The 21,725-nt window shown below is 60.8% G+C and overlaps 2 protein-coding genes across 5 annotated transcripts in view; one reads left to right on the forward strand and one right to left on the reverse strand.

Annotated features, from left to right (window-relative positions):
- Hdgfl2 (HDGF like 2) overlaps positions 1 to 7,377 on the forward strand; it is a 24,320-nt gene extending 16,943 nt beyond the window's left edge. For both annotated transcript variants that reach the window (XM_013361427.4, XM_040290669.2), the window contains 11 exons: positions 22 to 93; positions 896 to 1,055; positions 1,209 to 1,284; positions 1,446 to 1,758; positions 2,973 to 3,076; positions 4,234 to 4,307; positions 4,591 to 4,661; positions 5,035 to 5,136; positions 5,321 to 5,534; positions 6,345 to 6,474; positions 7,074 to 7,377. In XM_013361427.4, the coding sequence (XP_013216881.2) occupies positions 22 to 93; positions 896 to 1,055; positions 1,209 to 1,284; positions 1,446 to 1,758; positions 2,973 to 3,076; positions 4,234 to 4,307; positions 4,591 to 4,661; positions 5,035 to 5,136; positions 5,321 to 5,534; positions 6,345 to 6,474; positions 7,074 to 7,173 (1,416 nt within the window). In that variant the 3' untranslated portion in view covers positions 7,174 to 7,377. The remainder of the gene's footprint in view (positions 1 to 21; positions 94 to 895; positions 1,056 to 1,208; positions 1,285 to 1,445; positions 1,759 to 2,972; positions 3,077 to 4,233; positions 4,308 to 4,590; positions 4,662 to 5,034; positions 5,137 to 5,320; positions 5,535 to 6,344; positions 6,475 to 7,073) is intronic.
- Positions 7,361 to 19,099, reverse strand: Plin4 (perilipin 4). Of its 3 annotated transcripts, XM_078033971.1 has the most exons (7): positions 18,831 to 19,098; positions 18,354 to 18,501; positions 17,521 to 17,597; positions 11,773 to 15,322; positions 11,496 to 11,683; positions 10,330 to 10,416; positions 7,361 to 10,257 (listed from the first exon to the last, which is right to left on the reverse strand). In XM_078033971.1, the coding sequence occupies exons 1-7, from the start codon at positions 18,879 to 18,881 to the stop codon at positions 9,928 to 9,930; spliced, it is 4,431 nt and encodes a 1,476-aa protein (XP_077890097.1). In that variant the 5' UTR covers positions 18,882 to 19,098; the 3' UTR covers positions 7,361 to 9,927. The 3 variants fall into 3 exon arrangements, with proteins under 3 accessions (XP_077890097.1, XP_077890089.1, XP_077890096.1); XM_078033963.1 differs by having other exon boundaries at positions 7,361 to 10,416; positions 18,831 to 19,099; XM_078033970.1 differs by having other exon boundaries at positions 7,361 to 10,416; positions 17,521 to 17,582.
- Positions 19,100 to 21,725: the final 2,626 nt, after the last annotated feature.

The following is a 21,725-nucleotide window of genomic DNA, read 5'->3' on the forward strand; positions in this document are numbered from 1 at the left end:
AGCTCCTGTCTCTTCACCCAGGACTTCACCCCCGAGAAGAAAGCTGTGGTCCGAGCGCCACGACGGGGCCCTCTGGGAGGACGGAAGAAAAAGGTAGACCCTGTGGGTTGGTTTTGTTCCCTTGCTCACCCAGGGCTTCTCGTCACAGTGCCAGGCCCTGCCCTCAGTGCAGAGTTTGGCCCTTGTGGGAAGGGGGACCAGGCCGCAGGGAGGTGCCACAGAGCAGCAGGTTTCTGAACGCCCACGTGCTCATGCTGCACCAGGAGCAGGTGCTGAGAGGCCATTATCGGGCTTGGAAAAGTGGATTCTGGAACGACACAGCCTCGAGGATTCCTGTGTCTGTGTGTGTGTGTGTCTGCTAATATGAGCATGAATAAGTGTGGGTGGTGTGTCCATGGATGTGTTTTGTGTGTCACTGAGTTTTTTTTGTGCATGAGTGTGTTGTGTGTTTGTAAACGTGTGTCGGTGTACCAGAGTGTGTACAAAGCTGTGTCGCTGTGTCCCTGTATGCTTGCGCTATCTGTTGGGGCTGGGCGGTTGAAGGCAAAGGAAGCAGCTTGTCTGGGTAGCCCCTGTGTAGGACTGCACGATGATCCTGCCACCAAACCCCAGGGCTCTGCTCTGCTCCCTGTCACCTGTGAGGAAGTGAGGCCTGGGGAGAGGCCCCTTACCCCAAGTGAAGGATCCAGCCGTGGCCCAAGATGCCAGGGCTGCCTGTGGCCCTGTGTTTTCACTGTGGAGATTGGGGTGGATTTAGGGGGTGATGGGATGCTCAGAGTGAGCCCTGAATGGGGGGCGGGCCAAGGCAGATTCAGCCTCTCCTTGCCCTGTGCACCTGGCCTCCCATCCCACCCCTCAGCCTCCTGACCTCCTGGTTGGCCCTGTCACTTTCCAGAAGGTGCCATCAGCCTCTGACTCGGAATCCAAAGCAGATTCAGACGGGGCTAAGGAGGAGCCAGTAGCCTTGGAGAGGTCAGCGTCTTCCTCCTCCTCTTCCCCCTCCTCCTCCGACTCGGATGTGTCTGTCAAGAAGCCTCCACGCGGCAGAAAGCCAGGTAGGGCTGACCCGGGGCTGAGGCCTGCTCTCTGCAGCTGCTACTCTGGGCCACCTCTGCTAGGGAGCTGGGGCAGGCTTCCCGTCCCTGTCCTCCTCACCCAGCAGCCCTGGGAGTGATGGTGTACGAACCACCCCTCCCCCTCTTCCACAGTTGAGAAGCCTCCCCCAAAGCCCCGAGGGCGGAAACCAAAGCCTGAGCGGCCACCATCCTCCTCCAGCAGTGACAGGTAGGTGTCAGCAGGGGTTACTTGTGGCTCAGTCTCGGGGTGGCAGTATGAGTTCAGGCCAAGTCCTCTGTCCACCTAGGACAGAATCCAGGTGTGAGGTGGGCTGGGGTCCTGGGGCAGAGTCCAGAGGGATCCAGAGGCCCCGATGCCATTTGCCCCAGCGACAGTGACGAAGTGGACCGCATCAGCGAATGGAAGCGTCGGGATGAGGAGCGACGGCGGGAGCTGGAGGCGCGGCGGAGGCGTGAGCAGGAAGAGGAGCTGAGGCGGCTACGGGAGCAGGAGAAGGAGGAGAAGGAGCGGCGGCGGGAGCGTGCAGAGCGGGGGGACATTGAGTGTGGGGGCAGTGGCGGCAGCAGTGGAGAGGAGCTCAGGACGGAGGACGAGCCCCTCAGGAAGCGCGGCCGCCGGGCCCGGGGCCGTGGACCCCCGTCCTCCTCTGACTCAGAGCCAGAGGCTGACCTAGAGAGAGAGGTGTGTGCCCTGGAGGGTGGCGGGGGCTGCTGTCTGTGCTTGTCCCCCTCACCCTGTTGTGGCCTTAGTGTACAGTTCCTTCACCTGCTGGGGAGGTAGTGCCGAAGCAGTGAGTGGGCTTGGAAGCCCAGGCTGGGGGAGCTGATGGAGAGCCCTAGTGACGTGGGTGTCCAAGGCTCAAACTGGAGAGTGGTACAGTTTCCATTTTTGTGGTGCTAAGATGGAACCCCGGGCTTTACACATGCCAGCAAGGCCTCACCACCAAATACATCCCCAGCCTCTTTTCCACTTTAAATAGGAGTAGATTCCTTACTTGAGAAGGTGACTAAGGAAGGAGCCAATGAAGTGAGAGGGGATCTAGGGAGAAAAGCATTCTAGGCAGCAGTTACCACCCATGCAAAGGCCCTGAGGCCTCACATACTAGAGGCACAGTGAGGGGCTCCTGGCTGGAGCAGAGGGAACAAGGGGGGAAAGAGGAAGGAGGGAGGCAGGAAGGGCATGGGGCAGGTCCTACAGGGACCTATGGGCCATGGGGAGGACTTGGCCTTTGACCCTGAGGGAGGTGGGAGCCATGGAGGCTGTAGGCAGAGGGGAGAGAGGTCTGATTTTAGGTGTTCACACGTGCCCTCTGGCCACTGTAAGGGATCAAACAGCTTGTGGGTGGGTGTGGGAGCAGTTAGGGCTCTGAGGAGTGGTGGCAGCTGGTGAGCCTGTTCTGTGCCTTGGGCTGTGGTCCCATTAAGCTCTCTAACTTGGGACACTGGCAGTCTGGCAGAATTTAGTCTGGCCTCATAGCCTGAGCCCAGGGACCCCACATGATGGCAACCCCAGGCCAGGACTTCTTTCTTTGTTGGAACCTGGAAAAATACCTCTTCTCTCCATCACCCCCTTTATTTACAAAGGGGAACCCAGCTCCTGGCAGAGGAGGGGTCCCCACCCCACCCTGAGCTGCTGGGCAAGAATGTGGCTCAGTCCCCCCATTGGTGGGGCCCTGGACTCCCAAGTCTGCTTAGCCCTCTCAGGGCCGGAGAACAGGAGTCGACCTCGGAAGGCCACACGTGGTTCTACCTCGTCCACCTCCTGCCCACCAGCTGCAGGCAGGGAGAAGGGCCACAGAGTGGGGAGCTGCAGCTCTAGGTGGGGTGGTCTGGGGTCTGGGACCATGCGCCCCACCACCTATGCTCCAACCCCACCCCTGGCCCTGGCTGCTGTAGGCAAAGAAAGCGACCAAGAAGTTGCAACCGCAAAGCACAGACCCCCCGAGGAAACCCAGCCAGAAGGAGAAGAGAGGGCGGCCTGAGGAGAAGCCCAGAGCCAGGTCAGCTCCACAGCCCCCAGCCTGACCCCAGCCTGGACCCCGTGCTTCTCTGCCTCCCAGGAGGTCTCCTCCCTCATCGAGGCCTGGCTTTGGAATTTAGCCCTGGAGCCAAATCCACTTGAGGGTGGTCCTTCCCAAGGCTAGGAGTTCTGCCCCTAGGTATCCCTGGTGATACTTGGGGGCAGTGGTGGCTGTCATGACTGGAGGAGCTCCTGACGTGGAGCAGGTGAAGGCCAGGGATGCTGCTCAGCATCCTGCAGTGCCCAGGATGCCTCCCCCAGAGAAGGTCACGGCCAGTGTCCACAGGGCCAAGGGCAGCAGCCGAGCCCCAGCCTGGTAGTTTTGGTTCTGAGACCCACTGAGGGAGGGAGGTGGAGCCCATCCCTGGCCCTCTTTGTAAATGGAATTCCAGCCATTGGTGAACAGACAGCCCGGGAGAACCGGCCAGCGTGGCCCTCTGACTGCTGTACCGTGGAGTGTGATGTGCGACTTACTTGCTTTTTTTCCTTGGTACTGGGATAAACCCAAGACGCTCTACCGATGAGCCAAGTTGCCCCAGTCTTTTTTAGGTTTTTTAAATTTTTAATTTTTAAAAAATTTTTTTTTAAGTTATACATGGGCACAATATCTTTATTTTGTTTATTTATTTTTATGTGGTGCTGAGGATTGAACCCAGGGTCTCACACGTGTGAGGCGAGCACGCTACCACTGAGCCTCAACCCCAGCCCCTTGTTTTTTATTTTGACACAGGGTCTTGCTGAGTTATTGAGGCTGGCCTCAAAATTGTGATCTTCGTGCCCCAGCCTCCCGAGTCACTGGGATGACAAGCGCGCTTGCTTTCGTTCGAATATAACTCAAGCGCTTTCTGTTGTTGCCAGCCCTCTGCCACAGGGGTGGAGGAGGAGTTCTAGCACACCGCTTGGTTCACAGAGCCCGAGTAGAGGGGCTAGGTCTTGGTCTGCTTGAGGCCTGTAGGTGACTTGGTCCTGTCCTGGAGCTAGATAGTGACAAGCTCTGACCTGTCCTTGAACCCAGCCCCTGGGGCCTCCTAAAGGTTTCCTTCTGCCCTCTGGGTGGGTCCACCCCCAGGCGCTGGTTCTTGGGTGGGAGGACTATATGGTTTGCTGGGTTCCCTATGATGGGGTGCCTCTCCACAGGCCCATGAAGGTAGAACGAACCCGAAAGCGGTCCGAAGGCTTCCAGTTAGATCGGAAGGTGGAGAAGAAGAAAGGTGAGGAGCCAGCAGCCTGGGCTTCGCATCCCGAGTCTGCTGGGGGTGGGGGCAAGTGCATGGAGGTGGGGTTCTCTGGTCCGAGAGAGCGCTAGGCAGGTCCTCAGCACCCCTGAGGCGGAGGCTGGAGCGTGTGCAGGGTGGGCTTAGCTGCCCCCTGCCCTCTTCTCCCCCTACCCTGGCTCCTCTGGGGCTCTTGAGGCATTGCCCCAGCTGGGTACTCCTGTGGCCTGGGCCTGGAGGCCCGCTAAGTCCTGCCACTTGCTGTCTTTCCTGGCCCTAGAACCTTCTGTGGAGGAGAAACTCCAGAAACTGCACAGTGAGATCAAGTTTGCCCTCAAGGTTGACAACCCGGTAAGACATTTTTGGGGCCATGGCATCATAGCACAGCCACTTCCCTGAGCCGTGTGGTCCCCTCTGCCACCTTGCATCCAGGGCTTCCTTAGAATTCTTGGGAAGCTTGGGTAAATGCAGGGCCCCCCTGGTGGAGTCCCTCATTCCGTCGGCCGAAGGCCTGGGATTGCCTTGCCAAAGGCAGTGCCTAGCTTCACCAGCAGGGGCGCCTCAGGAGGATCCCCAACAGTGGGATTCTGGGTTCTCCCTGCCTGTCCTGAGTCCCTGCCATTGGCATAGTAAGTGGCACTGCTCTGCAGGATTCAGCCTTCCCTGCAGAGAGGCCAGGATATCTCTTGCCCAGAGCTGCCATTTTTCACTCCCCATCCAACAGGACGTGAAGAGGTGTCTTAATGCACTGGAAGAACTAGGGACCCTGCAGGTGACCTCTCAGATCCTACAGAAGAACACAGATGTGGTGGCCACACTGAAGAAGGTGTGGTGGGACTAGGGATGGGCCTGTGGTGGGCCAGGCACAGTCAGGAATGCCTGAGCTGGGGTTCCTGGTGGGCTGGTGGCTGTGGGCACCCCATGGAGGGTGGGCAAGCCTCACCTGGAGAGGAGGGTCTGGGGTGGGCAAGGCCAGCTGCCTTCAGTAAGTGGGGCCTCCTGGTGGCCAGATTCGCCGATATAAGGCCAACAAGGATGTGATGGAGAAGGCGGCAGAAGTCTATACTCGGCTCAAGTCACGGGTCCTGGGACCAAAGATTGAGGCGATCCAGAAAGCGAACAAAACTGGAACAGAGAAGGAGAAGGCCGAGGCAGAGAAGGCTGAGGAGAAGCTGGCTGGGGAAGAGGCCCCCAAGGAGAAGGTGGAGGAGGAGCCCAGCACCGGTGAGGGGTTGGGATTGGCCTCTGAGCCTTGGTCTCCTGGCCAGAAGAGCAGGTGCTTGCAGGATGTTTTGGGTGGGAATCCAGCTCTGCTCTCTTCCCCAGACTGTCTGGAGTGAGTGTTCCTGTTGGTAGCGTCTGCAGACCGGATTCCATCCCAGCATAGCTGGCAAAGGGTGTTCTGGCTCTGCTGAGTGCCACACAGGGTGCAGGTGGCCTTGAGGCCTTGACAGTGCCTGCTCGTGATGGCAGGTGCCTGTGCTGCTTGTGGGCCTAGAGCCCAGATGCCTGGGGGCCACACGTGCCCCTGGAATCCAAGTGTGTGTGAGGCCAGCAGCTGGGAGTTCCCAGAAAGGCAGCTGTGGCAGTGTGGGTGCGAGGCTCGGCCTAGCTGCTGGGCCCCAGGTGGCTGAGGAGGCTGGCGGCATTGAGAGCACAGAGGGATTCGTAGGGTGGCCAGGGTCAGGTGGTCCCAACTGTAGGTGATCAGGTCAGCCCTTCAGACCAGGTGGCCTAGCTGAAGGCCAGTCAGGACAGCCCTGAGGCTGCTCTTTATTTATATGTCAGGCTGAGGTGTACTCTTCCCTGTTGTCACTTGCGGCCCCCCTCTCTTAAGACTGGTGCCCTGAGGGCCTGGAGCTGGCTGTAGAAGTGACTCACCCAGCTAGCACCTCGTGGGTGACCCTTTGAGGAGGGTCGCCTGTCCTTCACCGTCCTTCAGCATCTTGTCTCAAAGCCGACTCACTCTGGACAAAAAGGGTAAGGGAATCCCAGACCTAGTCCAGCAGTGTGCCATGGCCCTCTGTCCTCCAGGTCTCTCAGCACCTGTGAATGGTGAGGCCATGTCCCAGAAAGGGGAGAATGTGGAGGACAAGGAGCAGGAGGACGGGCAGGACTCTGAGGAGGGCCTGAGACGTGGCTCCTCTGAAGATCTGCACAACAAGTAAGTGTCACCTGCAAGAGGGGAGCCTTTGTGGGAGGAGGCAGTGGGCAGTGTACCCCACTGTCCTATCACTGGTTCTTGATGGACCTGGTCTTGCTGGGAAGAGTCCCAGAGATGTTCCCTCCACTTTGGACCCCTGTCACAAATTCGCAGCTAGCCTTTGGTCCACCTGGCTGGCACTGGCCAATAGTGCCCCACCCTGGGCAGCTCCAGGCCTTTGAGCTGCCTGGGCCAGGCGTCCTGAGCAGGTGCTGTTTTGCAGACCTGTGGGACAGGCAGGCACAGTTTGTGAGCACCAGTCCCTGCCTGCAGCCAAGGCTGAGGCCACGGGCTGTGTCTGGCAGGTGAGGCTGGTTAGTTCAGTGCCCACTAACCCAGCCCTGCTCTGTGATGGCCCATCTGCCTCCCACGCGGCACGTCCACAGCAGGTGGGCGCTGCGCTCCAGGTGCTCGCAGTCGCCTAGCAGTGGGCCGGGCAGGAGAGGAGAGCAAGGCAGTGCCTGGGGCCAGGACCAGCTCTTCCTCAGGACTGGCCCTGCTCCAGAGGTAGGGACAGGGCCAGTACAGCCTCACGTGCCACCTTTGCTGTGCCCCACCAGCAGCCTACGGGAGGGCCCTGATCTGGACAGGCCTGGGAGCGAGGAGCAGGAGCACGAGAGGGCGCAGCTGGACTCGGAGTCCCTGGACGAGGAGAGCTGAGCCCAGCAGCCCTGGCCTTGGCCCAGCTCAGCCACAGTAGAGTCCTAGGCCTGCCCCGTCTCTTTCCCAGCCTCCCATGAGAGCAGAGAACTTTTGGGGAAACGCTGTGCTGTTTGTATTTGTCTCCTTGGGTTTTTTTCTGCCTAATTTCTGTGATTTCTGACCGACATGAAATGACTATAAAGGGTTTTTTAATGAAAAAAGATTGCTTTTATTGACTTGGTTTTCCAACATCACTGGTGGGGAAGCGGGGCCCAAGGCCAGGGAGCAGTTTGCAGCTGTCAGAGGCCCTTAGGGGACAGAGGATCAAGCTACTGGGCCACCATGAACAGTGAGAGTGACTGTTCTTGCAGTACCTCAGGCCCTATGGTGCTAGTGGCAAAGGAGGCTGGATGGAGCAGGGCCTCCAGGAGAGGAGGAGAAACGAGGCTTGGAACTTCACAGCTCAGACAGAGGCTGCGGGGTGGCTCTTCCTGCCTTTGGCAGCCTGGTGCGGGCAGGCCAAGCAGGAACAGAGGTGGCTCAGAGGGCAGAGTGCAGAGTACACCTTCCCTGAATGTCCCAGCTTATGTGCCCTGACTCTAGTGTGTCTGTCGCCCCTAGGCTGTAGGAGGCATTGGTGCCTAGAGGGGTGCTGCAGTTGTCTCCTCTATTGAGCTTTTACCCGCATGAGCCTTGGTGTGGGCCTCCCCGCTCATGCCAACTGTGTTGCCAGCTCCTGTGAGCTTAGCATGTGGCCTTCCTCACGGGTGCAAGAGGGTGACCCCACCTCATGACTCTGCTGTATGGACATCTATTCTTTCAACAGTGGTTTCTAGTGTTTGTCCCCTGCCTGTGATGACCAAGTTCCCCTATCCAGATGGGAAGTAGGTGTGGTCTGCAGGGAGGAACTCCTGAGCCTCAGACCCAGGTCTGGTTTGGATGGACCTGATGTCCTAGCCCCGCCGTCTAGTGACTGCATGTGGCACAGATAGAAGGAGCCTTGGCAGAGCTGGCTGGGCACTCAAGAGTAGCCCTGTCATCTGAGGCACAGCTTCTCCAGCTTAGAGCTAAGCTGATGTGACCTGGTCCTGTACTACTCCAGGCATCCACCGTGACCCTTGGGCGAAGCAGCTCACCCATCCTGCACCTGCTGGAGCTCAAAGGACCTGGGTCCTTTTCTGAGAAGATGGTGCTTAAAAAAGAGATGCAAGTTTCCATGTAGCTTGGTCATCACTGTGCTACAGGGTTCTGGGAAGGGCAGCTGAGCAGGTCTCTGGTCACTGGCTTTCCATGAGGCAGCTGCTCCCCGCTGTAGCAGTGAGTGGGGCCCAGCGGCAAGGAAGCTCCTGGCTCATGGACACCCTGAGTGTCCCCATCTCTGGGCACTCGGGGCAAGGAGAGGAGAGGGTTAGAATTGGAAAGTGGGCTGGTTGGTCACCTGTCAGTTTTTCTGATCCATGCAGCTCCAATGTCCTCATCCCCCTCTCAGGGTCCCCCTGAAGATCAAGGGAGTATGGCTGGGGAAGAAGGGGTCTCCATAGTTATCGCCCAGGCAGGCCTTGGCCTAACCCAGATCTCAAAGCATGCTGAGCAGGCTGTCAGGCTCCGTCCCCTCTGCCTCCTCAAGGACCAGAGGACTGTGGGTAAGTGGCCAGAGACAGGAAGTAGCTTGGTTTGTCACTTCCCTCACCCAACAGCCAAGCCAGTGCAGAGCTTTGGAGGTGACTCTGCTGGCTGGCAGCAGCTTTGTCCTCAGAGAGCCTTTCTCAGCCTCGCTGGCTGCTAGCAGAGGTGACGAGCGTCTGCCTCAGAGTGGCCGTGCTATTCTAACACAACTCTGCAACGAGGGAGCAAGGTTCTTAAGACACCTTACGTATGAGGTGTGGGGGTGCACCTGTCGCCTAGGTAGGAGGCTGAGGCAGGAAGATCTTAAGTTGAAGGCCATCCAGGACAACTTAGCAAGACCCTATCTCAAATAAAAGGACTGTGAGCGGAGCTTAGCGGTGGGGCACTTCTCTGGCATGTGGGAGGTCTTGGGTTCCATACCCAGTACTGAGTTGGGGGGACCATATGGGTCGGGTATGGTGGCCACACCTGTAATCCCAGCAGCTCAGGAGGCTGAGGCAGGAGGATCACAGGTTCAAAGCCAGCGCCAGCCTCTGCAAGTTAGTGAGGCCCTAAGCAACTCAGTGAGACCCTGTCTCTAAATAAAATATAAAAAAGAGGCTGGGGATGTGGCTCAGTGGTTAAGTGTCCCTTGGTTCAATGGTTCAATCCCTGGTACCAAATGAGAAAAAAAGTCAGTGTGGTTTCTCAGGGCTTTGGAATTGCTTTCAGAGCCAGGTGGTCGTGGGAGCCACCCGTAAGACAGTAGCGGTGGAGCCACATTGAGGGCCTAGAAGAGCCCCCTAAAGATAAGGAGTCTGCAGTGGGGCAAGTGGGGCGCACCTTACACTGGGCGCGTTTCCATTCTCCTAATTGACGTGCTCACTGGAGGGCTTCAGGCGGGGCCCTGGTCAGCGGTCTGAGCGAGCCCAGTTCCTAGGTCAGGAGAGGGGAGAAAGGAGTGGGGACACAGGCCTAGGCCCTGGAGCATGGTGGCTGAACTCAGATAGTCACGTGCCCTATGGCTCCTGTTTCGGCCAGCTCTAGCCTGCAGGGCCCAGGGCTCTGAGGGACCAGAGCTGGATTGGGGGCCAGGAGGAGGCTCTGAGCGTGGCTCCCTGGGCAGTGCAAGCAGTAGGAGACGCCTGCGCTCTGGTCTGCAGATGCCTATGGCTGCCCACCAGGGGCCAAGGCGAAGGGCCCCACCAGCCAGCCAAGCGGGGGCCTGTGCTGCAGGCCATCCAGCACCTGGTCCAGCCCCTGCCATGCCTGGCTCACTCCTGCTCGGCTCTGGGCCAGGCGCTCGGCTGGCAGCTCCCCGACGGACCCAGCCGAGGACACGATGCCGTAGAGCTCACAGAGGCTGTGCCGCACCTGCCCGACCTGCTGTTGGAGCCCGGCCGGCAGGCCCTGGAGGCCGGAGGCCAGACTGCTGGAGGCTGTGTGCAGCTGCCTGAGGAGGGTGCACACCCTGGACAGAGCCGCTGTGTCCTGCGCCTGTGGGAGGAAGGAGCACGGTGAGCGGACGCAGGGCCAGCCTGGAGGGGGTCCAGCCAGTACCAGACACACCTCTTGGGGACCCAGATCTTCTGCTCTGGCACTCGATCCCCGGTCCAGGTACAGCTGTCCTTGTGGAGCCTTCATGGCCTTCTCAATCTAGAAAGAGAGACGCACTGGGGACATGATGGTGCCTTGGCCGGGACTGGGGACGTTCATAGGGTGCTGGCCTTAGAGTCTCACAACCAGACCTTCCCCATGGCCTGGCAGGAAGGCCATGAGCAGTGGGCTCCTCTGTGTTGAGGACACAGTCCCATCCCCTGAGGTGCTCAGGTGGACTGCCAGTGGGATCATGGCACGCTCAGCCCAGGACCCTACCTGGCTTTCCTTCGTCGTTCGGGTAAAACCCAAATCCTCACTAGGCCCGTGTGGTCTAGCCTCAGGGACGTCTATGGCCTTATCCCCACCAACACCCCCTCATTCTCTCTGCAGGGGTCATTCAGGTTCCTATCTGTCCCTTGACCCCTCCCAGCATGCTCTGGCCTCAGGGCCTTGACATGTGCTGCCCACTCAGCCCTGGCATACTCCTCCAGGCTGCCTCTGGGTGAGCCCTCCCTGCGCACTGCAGGAAGTGGCTCTGTCCCTTCCTGTCCCTAAGTGTCCATCACTGTCCTTCACTGGATGTTTCTTACCTCACTGTTGGTCGCTGTGTCCCCAGCACATACACCCGGCCCTCCCAGGACCCGTTGTCCTATCCCACACAGGGCCTTCCCTCCAGCCTTCCCTGCAGCGAGACAGCCTGTTGCTCCTGCAGAAGCCTCCAGGGCCAAAGCCAGTCTCAGGGTTCCGTCCCCAGCTGCCCAGCACCCTGCTTTCCTCCTGTCGTCACCAGGGCCTTCCGTCCTCACCCACACACCTTTGGGTGCTCCACATTTGCAGTATACCCCAAGCCCAGCTGCTCCAGCTGTACCAGCCTGTGGCGCCCCTCCCAGCTTCCTACTGCACCACTGTGCCCAGCTCCTGGCACGTGCCTACCCAGGTTGCTGTCCTGCTGTCTCTGTCCTCTCCAGGCTTTCACACTGACGCCCTGTTGGCCAGAACATGCCTCAGAGGGCCACCCCGCCACCTGCTCTCTGCACAGCATGGCCTGGGCCTAGTGCTGAGGCCCCGTGGATGCCTTGGCACAGGGGCATTTGAAGGGTCTGGGGGCAGGGGCCCCGGGAGGGGGAGTCTCTTACCACCTGGAAGGAGTCCTGCAGCTGAGCCAGTGTGTCCCTGGCTTGGAACTGGTTGTGCTGCAGGTGGCTCAAGGCATGTTCAAAAGCCCGCTGGCGGAAGCCCGGGGCCAGGTCACCGAGGCGGACAAAGTAGCTTCCCTGGTCGGCCGAGAGCACCCGGGGCCCCGGCCCGGAGGCCGCCACCTGAGCTGGAGGGGAAGAAGACTTCAGCCCAGGCCACCCTGCAGAGTGGCTGGCGCCCGGGGCAGGGAGACTGCCCTCCCGCGGCCCCACTCACCTTGCTCCTCGGAGCTCATGGGGTGGAAGATCTCCCCCAGCCCCTCCAGCTCGTCTCGAAGCATGGCGAAGCCAGTGGTTCCTTGGCACACAGCCGAGGCCCTCTGCTGCCCCGCCGCCGCCTCGCTCAGGGCCCCTTGGGTGAGGTCGGCGACATCAGGCGCCAGGGCTGTGGTGACACCTGTGGCTTCCCCAGCAGGCTCCCAGCCAGCTCCAGGGGGATCTGGGAGGATGAAGGCCCTGGAGGACAGGGCCTCTGGGGGTGTCAGAGCGGTCTGCTGGCCACCTGGGTCTGTAGCGCTGTAGCTAACAGGTCCACTCCAGCCCTCGGCCTGGGCCCCAGGACACCAGCTTCGGCTACTGCTGAGACTGGTGTGGGCGGCAACCGAGGCCGCATTCCCCACCCTGGCCAGCCCAGCAGGACCAGCTTCCGCAGTGCCGGTCAGTGCCGTGGTGCTGGGGTCCAGGGCCCCCTGCATGGCTCCTTGGGCCAGGCTCACCACATGGGTGACCTCACCATAGACGGTGTCCTTGGTGCCAGGCAGCACGGTCTTGGTGGTGTCCACGCCTATCTGGACGGCCCCCTTAGCCACTTTTGCAGCCCCACTGAGCCCAGTGGACACAGTGTCCTTAGCACCCATGACCACAGACTTTGTGGTGTCCAGGCCCCCCTGGACAGCTCCTTTGGCCATGTTCACAGCACTAGTCACCCCACTGCAGACGGTGTCCTTGGTGCCCGACAGCACGGTTTTCGTGGTGTCCAGGCCCCCCTGGACAGCTCCTTTGGCCACATCCATCACCCCTGTCACCCCACTACAAACAGTGTCCTTGGTGCCCATCAGCACGTTCTTGGTGGTGTCCACACCGGTCTGGACAGTTCCTTTGGCCACATTCACTGCCCCAGTGAGTCCAGATGTCACTGTATTTTTGGTGCCTGTCAGGACAGCTTTTGACGTGTCCAGGCCTCCCTGGACAGCTCCTTTGGCCACATTCACTGCCCCCATGACCCCAGTGGACACTGTGTCTTTGGTGCCCGTCAGCACGGTCTTGGTGGTGTCCAGGCCAGTCTGGACAGTTCCTTTGGCCACATTCACTGCCCCCATGACCCCAGTGGACACTGTGTCCTTGGTGCCCATCAGCACGGCCTTGCTGGTGTCCAGGCCCCCCTGGACTACCCCTTTGGCCACATTCACGGCCCCCGTCACCCCGCTACATACAGTGTCCTTGGTGCCCGTCAGCACGTTCTTGGTGGTGTCCACACCGGTCTGGACAGTTCCTTTGGCCACATTCGCTGCCCCGGTGAGTCCAGATGTCACTGTATTTTTGGTGCCTGTCAGGACAGCTTTTGACGTGTCCAGGCCTCCCTGAACAGCTCCTTTGGCCACATTCACTGCCCCCATGACCCCAGTGGACACTGTGTCTTTGGTGCCCGTCAGCACGGTCTTGGTGGTGTCCAGGCCAGTCTGGACAGTTCCTTTGGCCACATTCACTGCCCCCATGACCCCAGTGGACACTGTGTCCTTGGTGCCCATCAGCACGGCCTTGCTGGTGTCCAGGCCCCCCTGGACTACCCCTTTGGCCACATTCACGGCCCCCGTCACCCCGCTACATACAGTGTCCTTGGTGCCCGTCAGCACGTTCTTGGTGGTGTCCACACCGGTCTGGACAGTTCCTTTGGCCACATTCGCTGCCCCGGTGAGTCCAGATGTCACTGTATTTTTGGTGCCTGTCAGGACAGCTTTTGACGTGTCCAGGCCTCCCTGAACAGCTCCTTTGGCCACATTCACTGCCCCCATGAGCCCAGTGGACACTGTGTCCTTGGTGCCAGTCAGCACGGCCTTGCTGGTGTCCAGGCCGGTCTGGACGGCCCCCTTGGCCACGTTGACTGCTCCTGTGAGCCCCGCGGACACAGTGTCTTTGGTGCCCAGGACCACAGACTTCGTGGTGTCCACGCCCCCCTGGACAGCTCCTTTGGCCACGTTCATGGCCCCCGTCACCCCGCTGCAGACGGTGTCCTTGGTGCCTGTGGCGATATTCTGGGTCATGCTCAGTCCAGTTTGTATGGCCCCTTTGGCCACATTCATAGAGCCCATGACCCCTGTGGACACTGCGTTTTGGGTGCCTGTGAGGACAGCTTTTGACGTGTCCAGGCCCCCCTGGACAGCTCCTTTGGCCACATTCACGGCCCCCTTGAGCCCGGTGGAGACTGTGTCCTTGGTGCCCGTCAGCACGGTCTTGGTGGTGTCCAGGCCCCCCTGGACAGTCCCTTTGGCCACATTCAAGGCTCCGGTGAGTCCAGATGTCACTGTATTTTGGGTGCCCGTGAGGACAGCTTTTGTTGTGTCCAGGCCTCCCTGGACAGCTCCTTTGGCCACGTTCATGGCCCCAGTGACTCCACCACAAACGGTGTCCTTGGTGCCCGTCAGCACGTTCTTGGTGGTGTTCACACCGGTCTGGACAGTTCCTTTGGCCACATTCACTGCCCCCATGACCCCAGTGGACACTGTGTCTTTGGTGCCCATCAGCACGGCCTTGCTGGTGTCCAGGCCCCCCTGGACTACCCCTTTGGCCACATTCACAGACCCTGTCACCCCACTACATACAGTGTCCTTGGTGCCGGTCAGCACGGTCTTGGTGGTGTCCATGCCAGTCTGGACAGCTCCTTTGGCCACATTCACTGCCCCCATGACCCCAGTGGACACTGCATCTTTGGTGCCAGTCAGCACAGCCTTGCTGGTATCCAGGCCGGTCTGGACGGCCCCCTTGGCCACATTGACTGCTCCTGTGAGCCCTGCGGACACAGTGTCTTTGGTGCCCAGGACCACAGACTTTGTGGTGTCCACGCCCCCCTGGACAGCTCCTTTGGCCACGTTCATGGCCCCCGTCACCCCACTGCAGACAGTGTCCTTGGTGCCCGACAGCACCGTCTTGGTGGTGTCCATGCCAGTCTGGACAGTTCCTTTGGCCACATTCACTGCCCCCATGAGCCCAGTGGACACTGTGTCCTTGGTGCCCGTCAGCACGGTCTTGGTGGTGTCCAGGCCCCCCTGGACAGTCCCTTTGGCCACATTCACTGCTCCAGTGAGTCCAGATGTCACTGTATTTTTGGTGCCTGTGAGGACAGCTTTTGAAGTGTCCAGGCCCCCTTGGACAGCTCCTTTGGCCACGTTCATGGCCCCCGTCGCCCCGCTACATACAGTGTCCTTGGTGCCCATCAGCACGTTCTTGGTGGTGTCCAGGCCAGTCTGGACAGTTCCTTTGGCCACATTCACTGCTCCAGTGAGCCCACTGGTCATTGTGTCCTTGGTGCCAATGACCACGGCCTTTGAAGTGTCCAGGCCTCCCTGGATAGCCCCTTTGGCCACGTCTACTGCCCCCATGACCCCGCTGGAGAGCACCTCTTTGGTGCCCGTGAGTGCTGACTGCGTGGTGTCCAGGCCTCCCTGGACCACGCCCTTAGCTGCATCCATCACACTGGCCACTCCAGAGGAGATGGCCCCCTTGGTCCTGGTCACCTGGGAGCTTGCCAGGGCTTTGGCCTCTGACATCGGCTGAAAAGAAAGAACACAAGTGGTCAGCAGAGTGGGGGTGCTGCACCCTGGAGCTCACCGTCCTCCCTTGGCAGCAGGCCCTGTGGCGGCTGCAGTCACCAGAGCCCTGCTCCCTGAAAACACTGCCCCGTCCCAGTGGACACACCGGCCCTTTGTCAGCCAGGTTGCCCCCGGTGTCCCAGGGCAGGCTCGTGAGCCCGGTGTCACTGTGCGCCCAAAGGTCTTTTCCAGTTATTCCCAACGCCCCCATTGGTGGCTCTCGTATACTCGCCAGGGTCCCAGGCCTCAGGCTTGGCCATGTCACGAAGGTCCCTGTGCTGTGGTCACCTGTTGTATTCTCTGGCAGATTTCAAGCCTGGCTTCCCAGCAGCAGTGGAGAAGGCAGATTGGTTTGGGGGATTTTGTTTGTTTGTTTTTTGGTATCAGGGATTGAGCTCAGGGGCTCTCAACCACTGAGCCCCATCCCCAGACCTTTTTGTATTTTATTTACAGACAGGGTCTCACTGAGTTGCTGAGGCTGGCTTTGAACTCGTGATCCTCCTGCCTCAGCCTCCTGAGTCGCTGGGATTACAGGTGTGTGGCACTGCGCCTGGCGGCAGATTGCTTTTTGAAAATTGAACAAACTTGAGTAAAAGAAGCAAATCAAGATTTAGAAAAGTAATAACCAGAGTAGAGGCACTATTGGGTTGGAGACAGAAAGTCTCGGTGACCTGAATCAGTTTTGGCCTCCAGAAGGGCAGATTTCTGTAGGCTCCCCAGGACACTGGGTGGCAGGCTGGTGCTCACCACCTTCAGGAGATATTATAAGCGTGTGCCCACCCCCACCCCCACCCCCGGTACCGAGGACTGAATTCCAGGGCCCTCGACCACTGAGCCCCATCCCCAGTCCTTTTGGCGTTTTAGAGACAGGGTCTCAGTGAGTTGCTTAGTGCCTCGCTTTTGCTGAGGCTGCCTTTGAACTCCCAATCCTCCTGCCTCAGCCTCCTGAGCTGCTGGGATGACAGGTGTGTGCCCCCGCACCTAGCCCAAGCATGCGCTTTTTAATTCAACAGGTCTCAACTGGGGAGGTCCTGCCTTCTGGGACACTTGTGCTGGCCTGGCGGGGATAGAGGCCAGGGATCCTGCTCAGCACCCTGCCAGGCCAAGAGGGCTGCACTGCAGGGAAGGAGCTGGCCCTGGTTTCCATGGTTACTAGGCTGGAGAAGCTGACATTCTCTTCTCCACACGTGGCTCTGCCCACAGTTAGCTCAGGTGCCCACCTTGGCTCTGAAACAACTGGGTTTGAGTCCAGCTCTCTCCTGTACTCGAGATGTGACCTGAGACAAGCCACAGTCCTTCTCTGAGCCCGAAAAATGGTGATTACAATGGCATCTCCTTCAGGAATGATGAAGGAGATGAATTGGGGCACCTTAACCCTTGGAACACAGTAGGTGCTCAATTGATGCAGAGGGTTGTGGCCTCTGCTGCTGAGTGTATATTTTGTTTGTTTTTGGTGCCAGAGAATGAACCCAGGGCCACTTAGCACTGAGCCACATCCCCAGCCCCTTTCCTATTTAGAGACAGCGCCTCCCTGAGTTGCTGAGGCCGGCTCTGAACTCGCGATCCTCCTGCCTCAACCTCCCAAGCCACTGGGATTACAGGTGTGGCCCCATGCCCAGCTGCCAGGTGAGTTTGCACTGGGGCTCAAGAGCCATCAGGGGTGAGCCCAGCACTTCTTGGCCCTCTGAGGTCCCCGGATCTGGCAGATGAGCAGAGCGGGGAGTCATGGAAAGCTCTAGACTGGGGACCTGTGCTGGGGAGATTGGTGCCAGGGCTTTGCTGTCCTGCTGTGACTTTCAGCTTAGCCAGGCCTCAGGGACTCTGATACCACAGTGGACCCCCTTTCTGGGATGGGTTATTGAGCTTGTGACTGCCAAAGGTCCAGACCTCGGCCTGCCACACCCTGCTGTGTGACCTGCGGGTGGCTCAGCACCTCTGTGCTGCCTTCCCTGAGGGGCGGTGGACTCGGCCTGGTGAGCACAGAGCATGGTGCTGTTTGGCTGCACGCTGGGTCGAGCCCGTGCCCATTCCACAGCGTGGAGACAGCCCGGGGTGGGGGGCAGGACCCGCAGGGGCATGCCTGCCTCCTCCCCGTCCTAGGTGGCAGGAATGGGACACCCAGAAGAGGCCCCAAGGCTTCAGCCGCCCGCCCCTCTCACCTTTTCTGGAGGCTGCGGCAGTCCCTCTGTACCCCTGGGCACCTGTGCTGGCTCCGTGGCCACTGTGGGGACAGAAGCTGTCAGGGAGGGTGTGGGACGCTGTTGGGATCAGCTGCCCTGGAGCCTGTTGCATAATTTCCCAGCACAGCCCGAAAGGTCAGGAGTGTCCCAGCCATCCGGCCAGGGACAGCAGGAGGTGACATCGAGGGTCCAGCCAGGCTCAGCCACTCACCCCTGCAGGGTCTCCCTGCCCCCTGCAGCGCACTGCCCTGGATTAGGACTCGGTGGGGTCCTCAGCTGGCCCCAGCCCAGCCCCGGGCCCACACAGCCCTGGCCGCCCCTGCCCCGCCCCTGGCAGCTGCCAGCCGTCTGTTGGCCAAGGTATGTGAGGCACAAGTCAGCTGCCCGGGGCCCCGGGCCCAGAGCGAGGCCCAGCCCTGGTGGCCGCCCCAGCCCTGGGTTCCCTCAGTAGCTGCTCTGCGTGTCCTGGGCCTGCCCGGAGTGTCCCAGCTGACTCTTGGGACAAGGAGACCCAGGCTGTGTGGCCCCAGGGAAGCTGCTGCCCTCTCTGGGAGCCAGGATCGCAGTCTTCCAGGAGCTCGGTTGGGCAGAGCCCCCGGCCTTTCCCACAGGACACCAGCAGCTGGGTGGGAGCCCAGAGCGTGGGGCCTGCGAGAGCGTGCTGTCCCCACGCCATCTGTGCCCCCACGGCCAGCTCGCTTCCCGTCCTCACGCCTGTCAGGCCGCCTGTGGGGTCTGGGACGCAGCTGTGCCTTTGGGGGCTCCCTCTGCCTGGGCCCACTCAGACCCCCACCCTACTACCGTCCACTCACCCTGGGCCTGAGGCTGGGTGGCCTCAGGGGCAGGGGCGCCTGTGGTGCTGGCTGCTGGCCGGCTCTGTCTGCCGGAGCCCTGGGCGCTGGCCACCAGGTTTCGGGCGGAACTGAAGCCAGGCAGGGACCCGAAGAAGCTGCTCAGGGTCTGCGGGGTGGGGCAGCGTGAGCTCGGCCGCCCAGGGACCCCCGGCCCCACCCCGCCTTTGCAACAGTGACCTTGGACGTCTGCGCAGCAGCGGGCAGACACAGCCTGCCCCGTGGACAGAAGGGACTTGGCCACTGGAATGCCAAGGCCACTGCTTGCTGCTGCCCTTGCACAGACGGGAAACTGAGGCCGGTGGGGCGGGGCTCACCTGGGTCACGCCATGGGGAAGGCATTGGAGGCTGTGACGCCCGCCCTCAGGCTTCTCCAGCCCTCCCGCCCCACCTTGGAGGCTGGAGTCCCCAGGCCAGGCAGGATGTGCCCCCCCTTACCTTGCCCTTGGACTTGGGGGGGTCCTGTCTCCCTTCCTCTGCAGCAGACATGGTGACGGTCTCCACAGCTAGAAAGGACAGAGAAGGAGCGGGAATGGGGTCCTCGTGGCCCTGCTGAGTGGTCCGGCAGCTCCTGCGCCCACCTGCAGCCTGGGTCTCTGCGCAGGAGGTGGCCGACCTAAGTGCGCGAGGCTCCCACAGGGTGACAGGCTGCAGCTGGCAGCTGCCTGAGCTCCCTGTTCCCAGGCCTTATAGGGTCTGGGGCGGGTGCTGCCGGGCCAGCAGAGGCAGGCGGCCAGTGGGACTGGGGGGGCAGTCACATGCCTGCCTGTGGGCCCGGCGTGGGCTCAGGGCCCAGCACCTTTCCCCTGCTCTCAACACAGGCTGGTGACTGTGCCGACGCCTCCGCCCGCACCAGGCCAAGCGCCTCAGGGGCCGCTGGGCTCCCCTCCCAGGCCCCAGGGAACCCCCTGCCTGCCCTCTGCCTCCATTTCCACCCACCAGATGGACACAGCTCAGGTCCTGCCCCCCGGGATGCCTTAGCTAGCTACCATCTTGGTGCCTCGGCTTCCCCCACCCCCAGCGCCCCACTGTGCCCGCAGGTGGCCTCCCTGCCTTGCCCTTCCCCCGCCTCGCTCCCCTGCTCCAGCCAACAGGCGCCTTGCCATGAACTGGGCACACCAGGTGTGGCCCTGCCCCAGGGCCCTTGCACAGCTGTGCCCTCTGCTGGCGCACCTTCCCCAGACACCCACTCGGCTGCCTCCATCCCTCCCCTCTGCCAGGCCTGTTTTGTCTCCCATCGAGTGCCAGCACCTAGAACAGTGTCTGGCACACGTTTGACACTTGGGAAACTTTGAGGCCCATCAGGCTGGTGCTGAGCAGGAAGCAAGGTCACACCTGTGACCTCTCCGCCCCAGTGCTGGCACCCCACGAGCACTCGCTTAGCAAGAGCAGGGGTGTCCTGACAAGGGAAGGGACTGTCTCTTTCTAGAAAGGACTTGGGTTAAAATACAGACCAAGATGGAGCAGAGCAGAGCTGGAGGTGCCCTAGGAGCTGGCTGGGCCTCCGGGAGCCTCCCAGGAGGAGGTGTCGTGGGCCTGAGGCCACAGGGCCAGGAAGTGACAGAGAGGATTTGGACAGTCTCGGGTCCCACGCCAAGTGGGCTACGGGTGGACCAAGGGGGCCAGCAAAGCAGAGCGCTAACACTCGCCCTCCCTGGCTGTCCCCTGCGCACTGCTGGGACCCCTCCAGAACGGGATCCCAGCCCCAGCGCGTCCAATCTGCTCCGGCCCGAGCTGGGAGGAGGCAGGGTCTGGCCTCTTGGCCTGGTGACCCCAGGCCGTCTCCTTGGAATCAGCAAAAACAGTCGGGACACAGAGGGGTGCCCCACGCCCTCCCTCCTCGGGAGGCTTGTGCTTCCAAGGGTGGCAGGAGGGCCCCAGACGTGCCCTTCCCTTTCCCAGAGGCAGCCTCCGCCAAGTGGGCAAGAGAAAGCCAGTAAAAACCATGATGGACACCCCTGTGAAGTCCCCCTCCTCTGCCCGCAGCCCGAGGTCCTGCCCAGAGTACCGGTCCCTGCCTGGCTCCTCTCCCCACCCTCCTCCATGGGGCTCCCTGCTGCTCCTCCAATCAGGCTTGGTCTAGTCCCAGGGCCTCTGCACAGGCTCTGGCTCCACCCAGGCCACCTCTCCCCAACCCCTTACCTCCATGCCACCTCCGCAGAGCAGCCTCCCTAAGCTTCCCCAACTTAAAATATTCACCCTTTTGTACCGCCCCCCACCCCTCCCCTTTCATTTTTCCCATCTATTAACACTAAAATCCCTTGTTTTCCTCCTCATTATCTGTCTCCCAGAGGACATAATACTGTGTCCCCAGGGCAGAGAAGTGCCTGCACACAGCAGGCACTCAATAAGTGCTTGTTGAAGGAACCAGCAAGCGAGTGCATGGCAGTGTCCACACTGGGTCTTTACTGGGGTGGGTACAGCTGCCACCCCTTCGCTCCCAGCTCCCAGAGAGGAGGCTCAGGGGCATCCCTTGCCCTTGTAGCTGGCGGCAAGTTGGGACCCAACCCCAGTGGCAGGGTAGCCTTGACCACTCTCTCCCCTCTCCGCCCACCCACTCAAAAGTGAGTCCCCGTCACGCCTCTGCCAGGCCTGGTCCCGGTACCAGAATGCCCTTCCCTGAAACCCCTGGGCACCCCTCACCAGGCCTGGCCCTGCAGCCTGGCAGCCTGGTGTGGGAGGGGCTGTGGCCCATGGCGGGGCAGGAGTCCTGGCCTCTCCTAGCTGTGTGGGGGTGGAGGAGGGCCTGCCAGTGGCCACAAGGCTTCCTGGAAGAGGCACAGCTGGGGCTGGAGGGTGGGCGACACATGTCCTAGAGTCAGGCAGGAGGGTGGCAGGGCACCCGGGAGGTGGGCACAGACCAGTGTCAGAGGGAGCATGGAGATTCCAGAGCAGAGGCCGGAGGCTAACTGGCTGGCGGGAGGGGGCCGGGCTCCCAGAGCCATCCTCGGGACGGGCACCAAGGAAGCCAGGGGGCAGCCTGACCTCACCCAGCCACATGGTGGTTTCCCAACACCCTTCCAGCCACAGGGGAATCAGAGGGGCAGCCAAGAATGGGGTCAGGAGATGGGAGGGCCCCCAAGATTGGCTGTGGCCTGGCCCTGCCTGTCTCCCCCACCCACCAGTGCAGCAGGGGACACAACCATGCCAGCCCAGCAGGTCGGGAGCGGAAGAGGGGCTCCTCATCTGCTTCCTTTTCTTAGGTCTTTCTCCCTGCGGTCTCCAAGAAATTCATTTATACTAAGGTGAGAAGGGCTTCCCCCAGGCGGTGGGCCAAGGGCCCAGCTGGCTCAGGCAGCAGGCTCCACACACAGGGAGGTACCACTCCTCTGT

This window comes from Ictidomys tridecemlineatus, chromosome 2, assembly GCF_052094955.1.
Source record: "Ictidomys tridecemlineatus isolate mIctTri1 chromosome 2, mIctTri1.hap1, whole genome shotgun sequence".
Lineage (NCBI taxonomy): Eukaryota > Metazoa > Chordata > Mammalia > Rodentia > Sciuridae > Ictidomys > Ictidomys tridecemlineatus.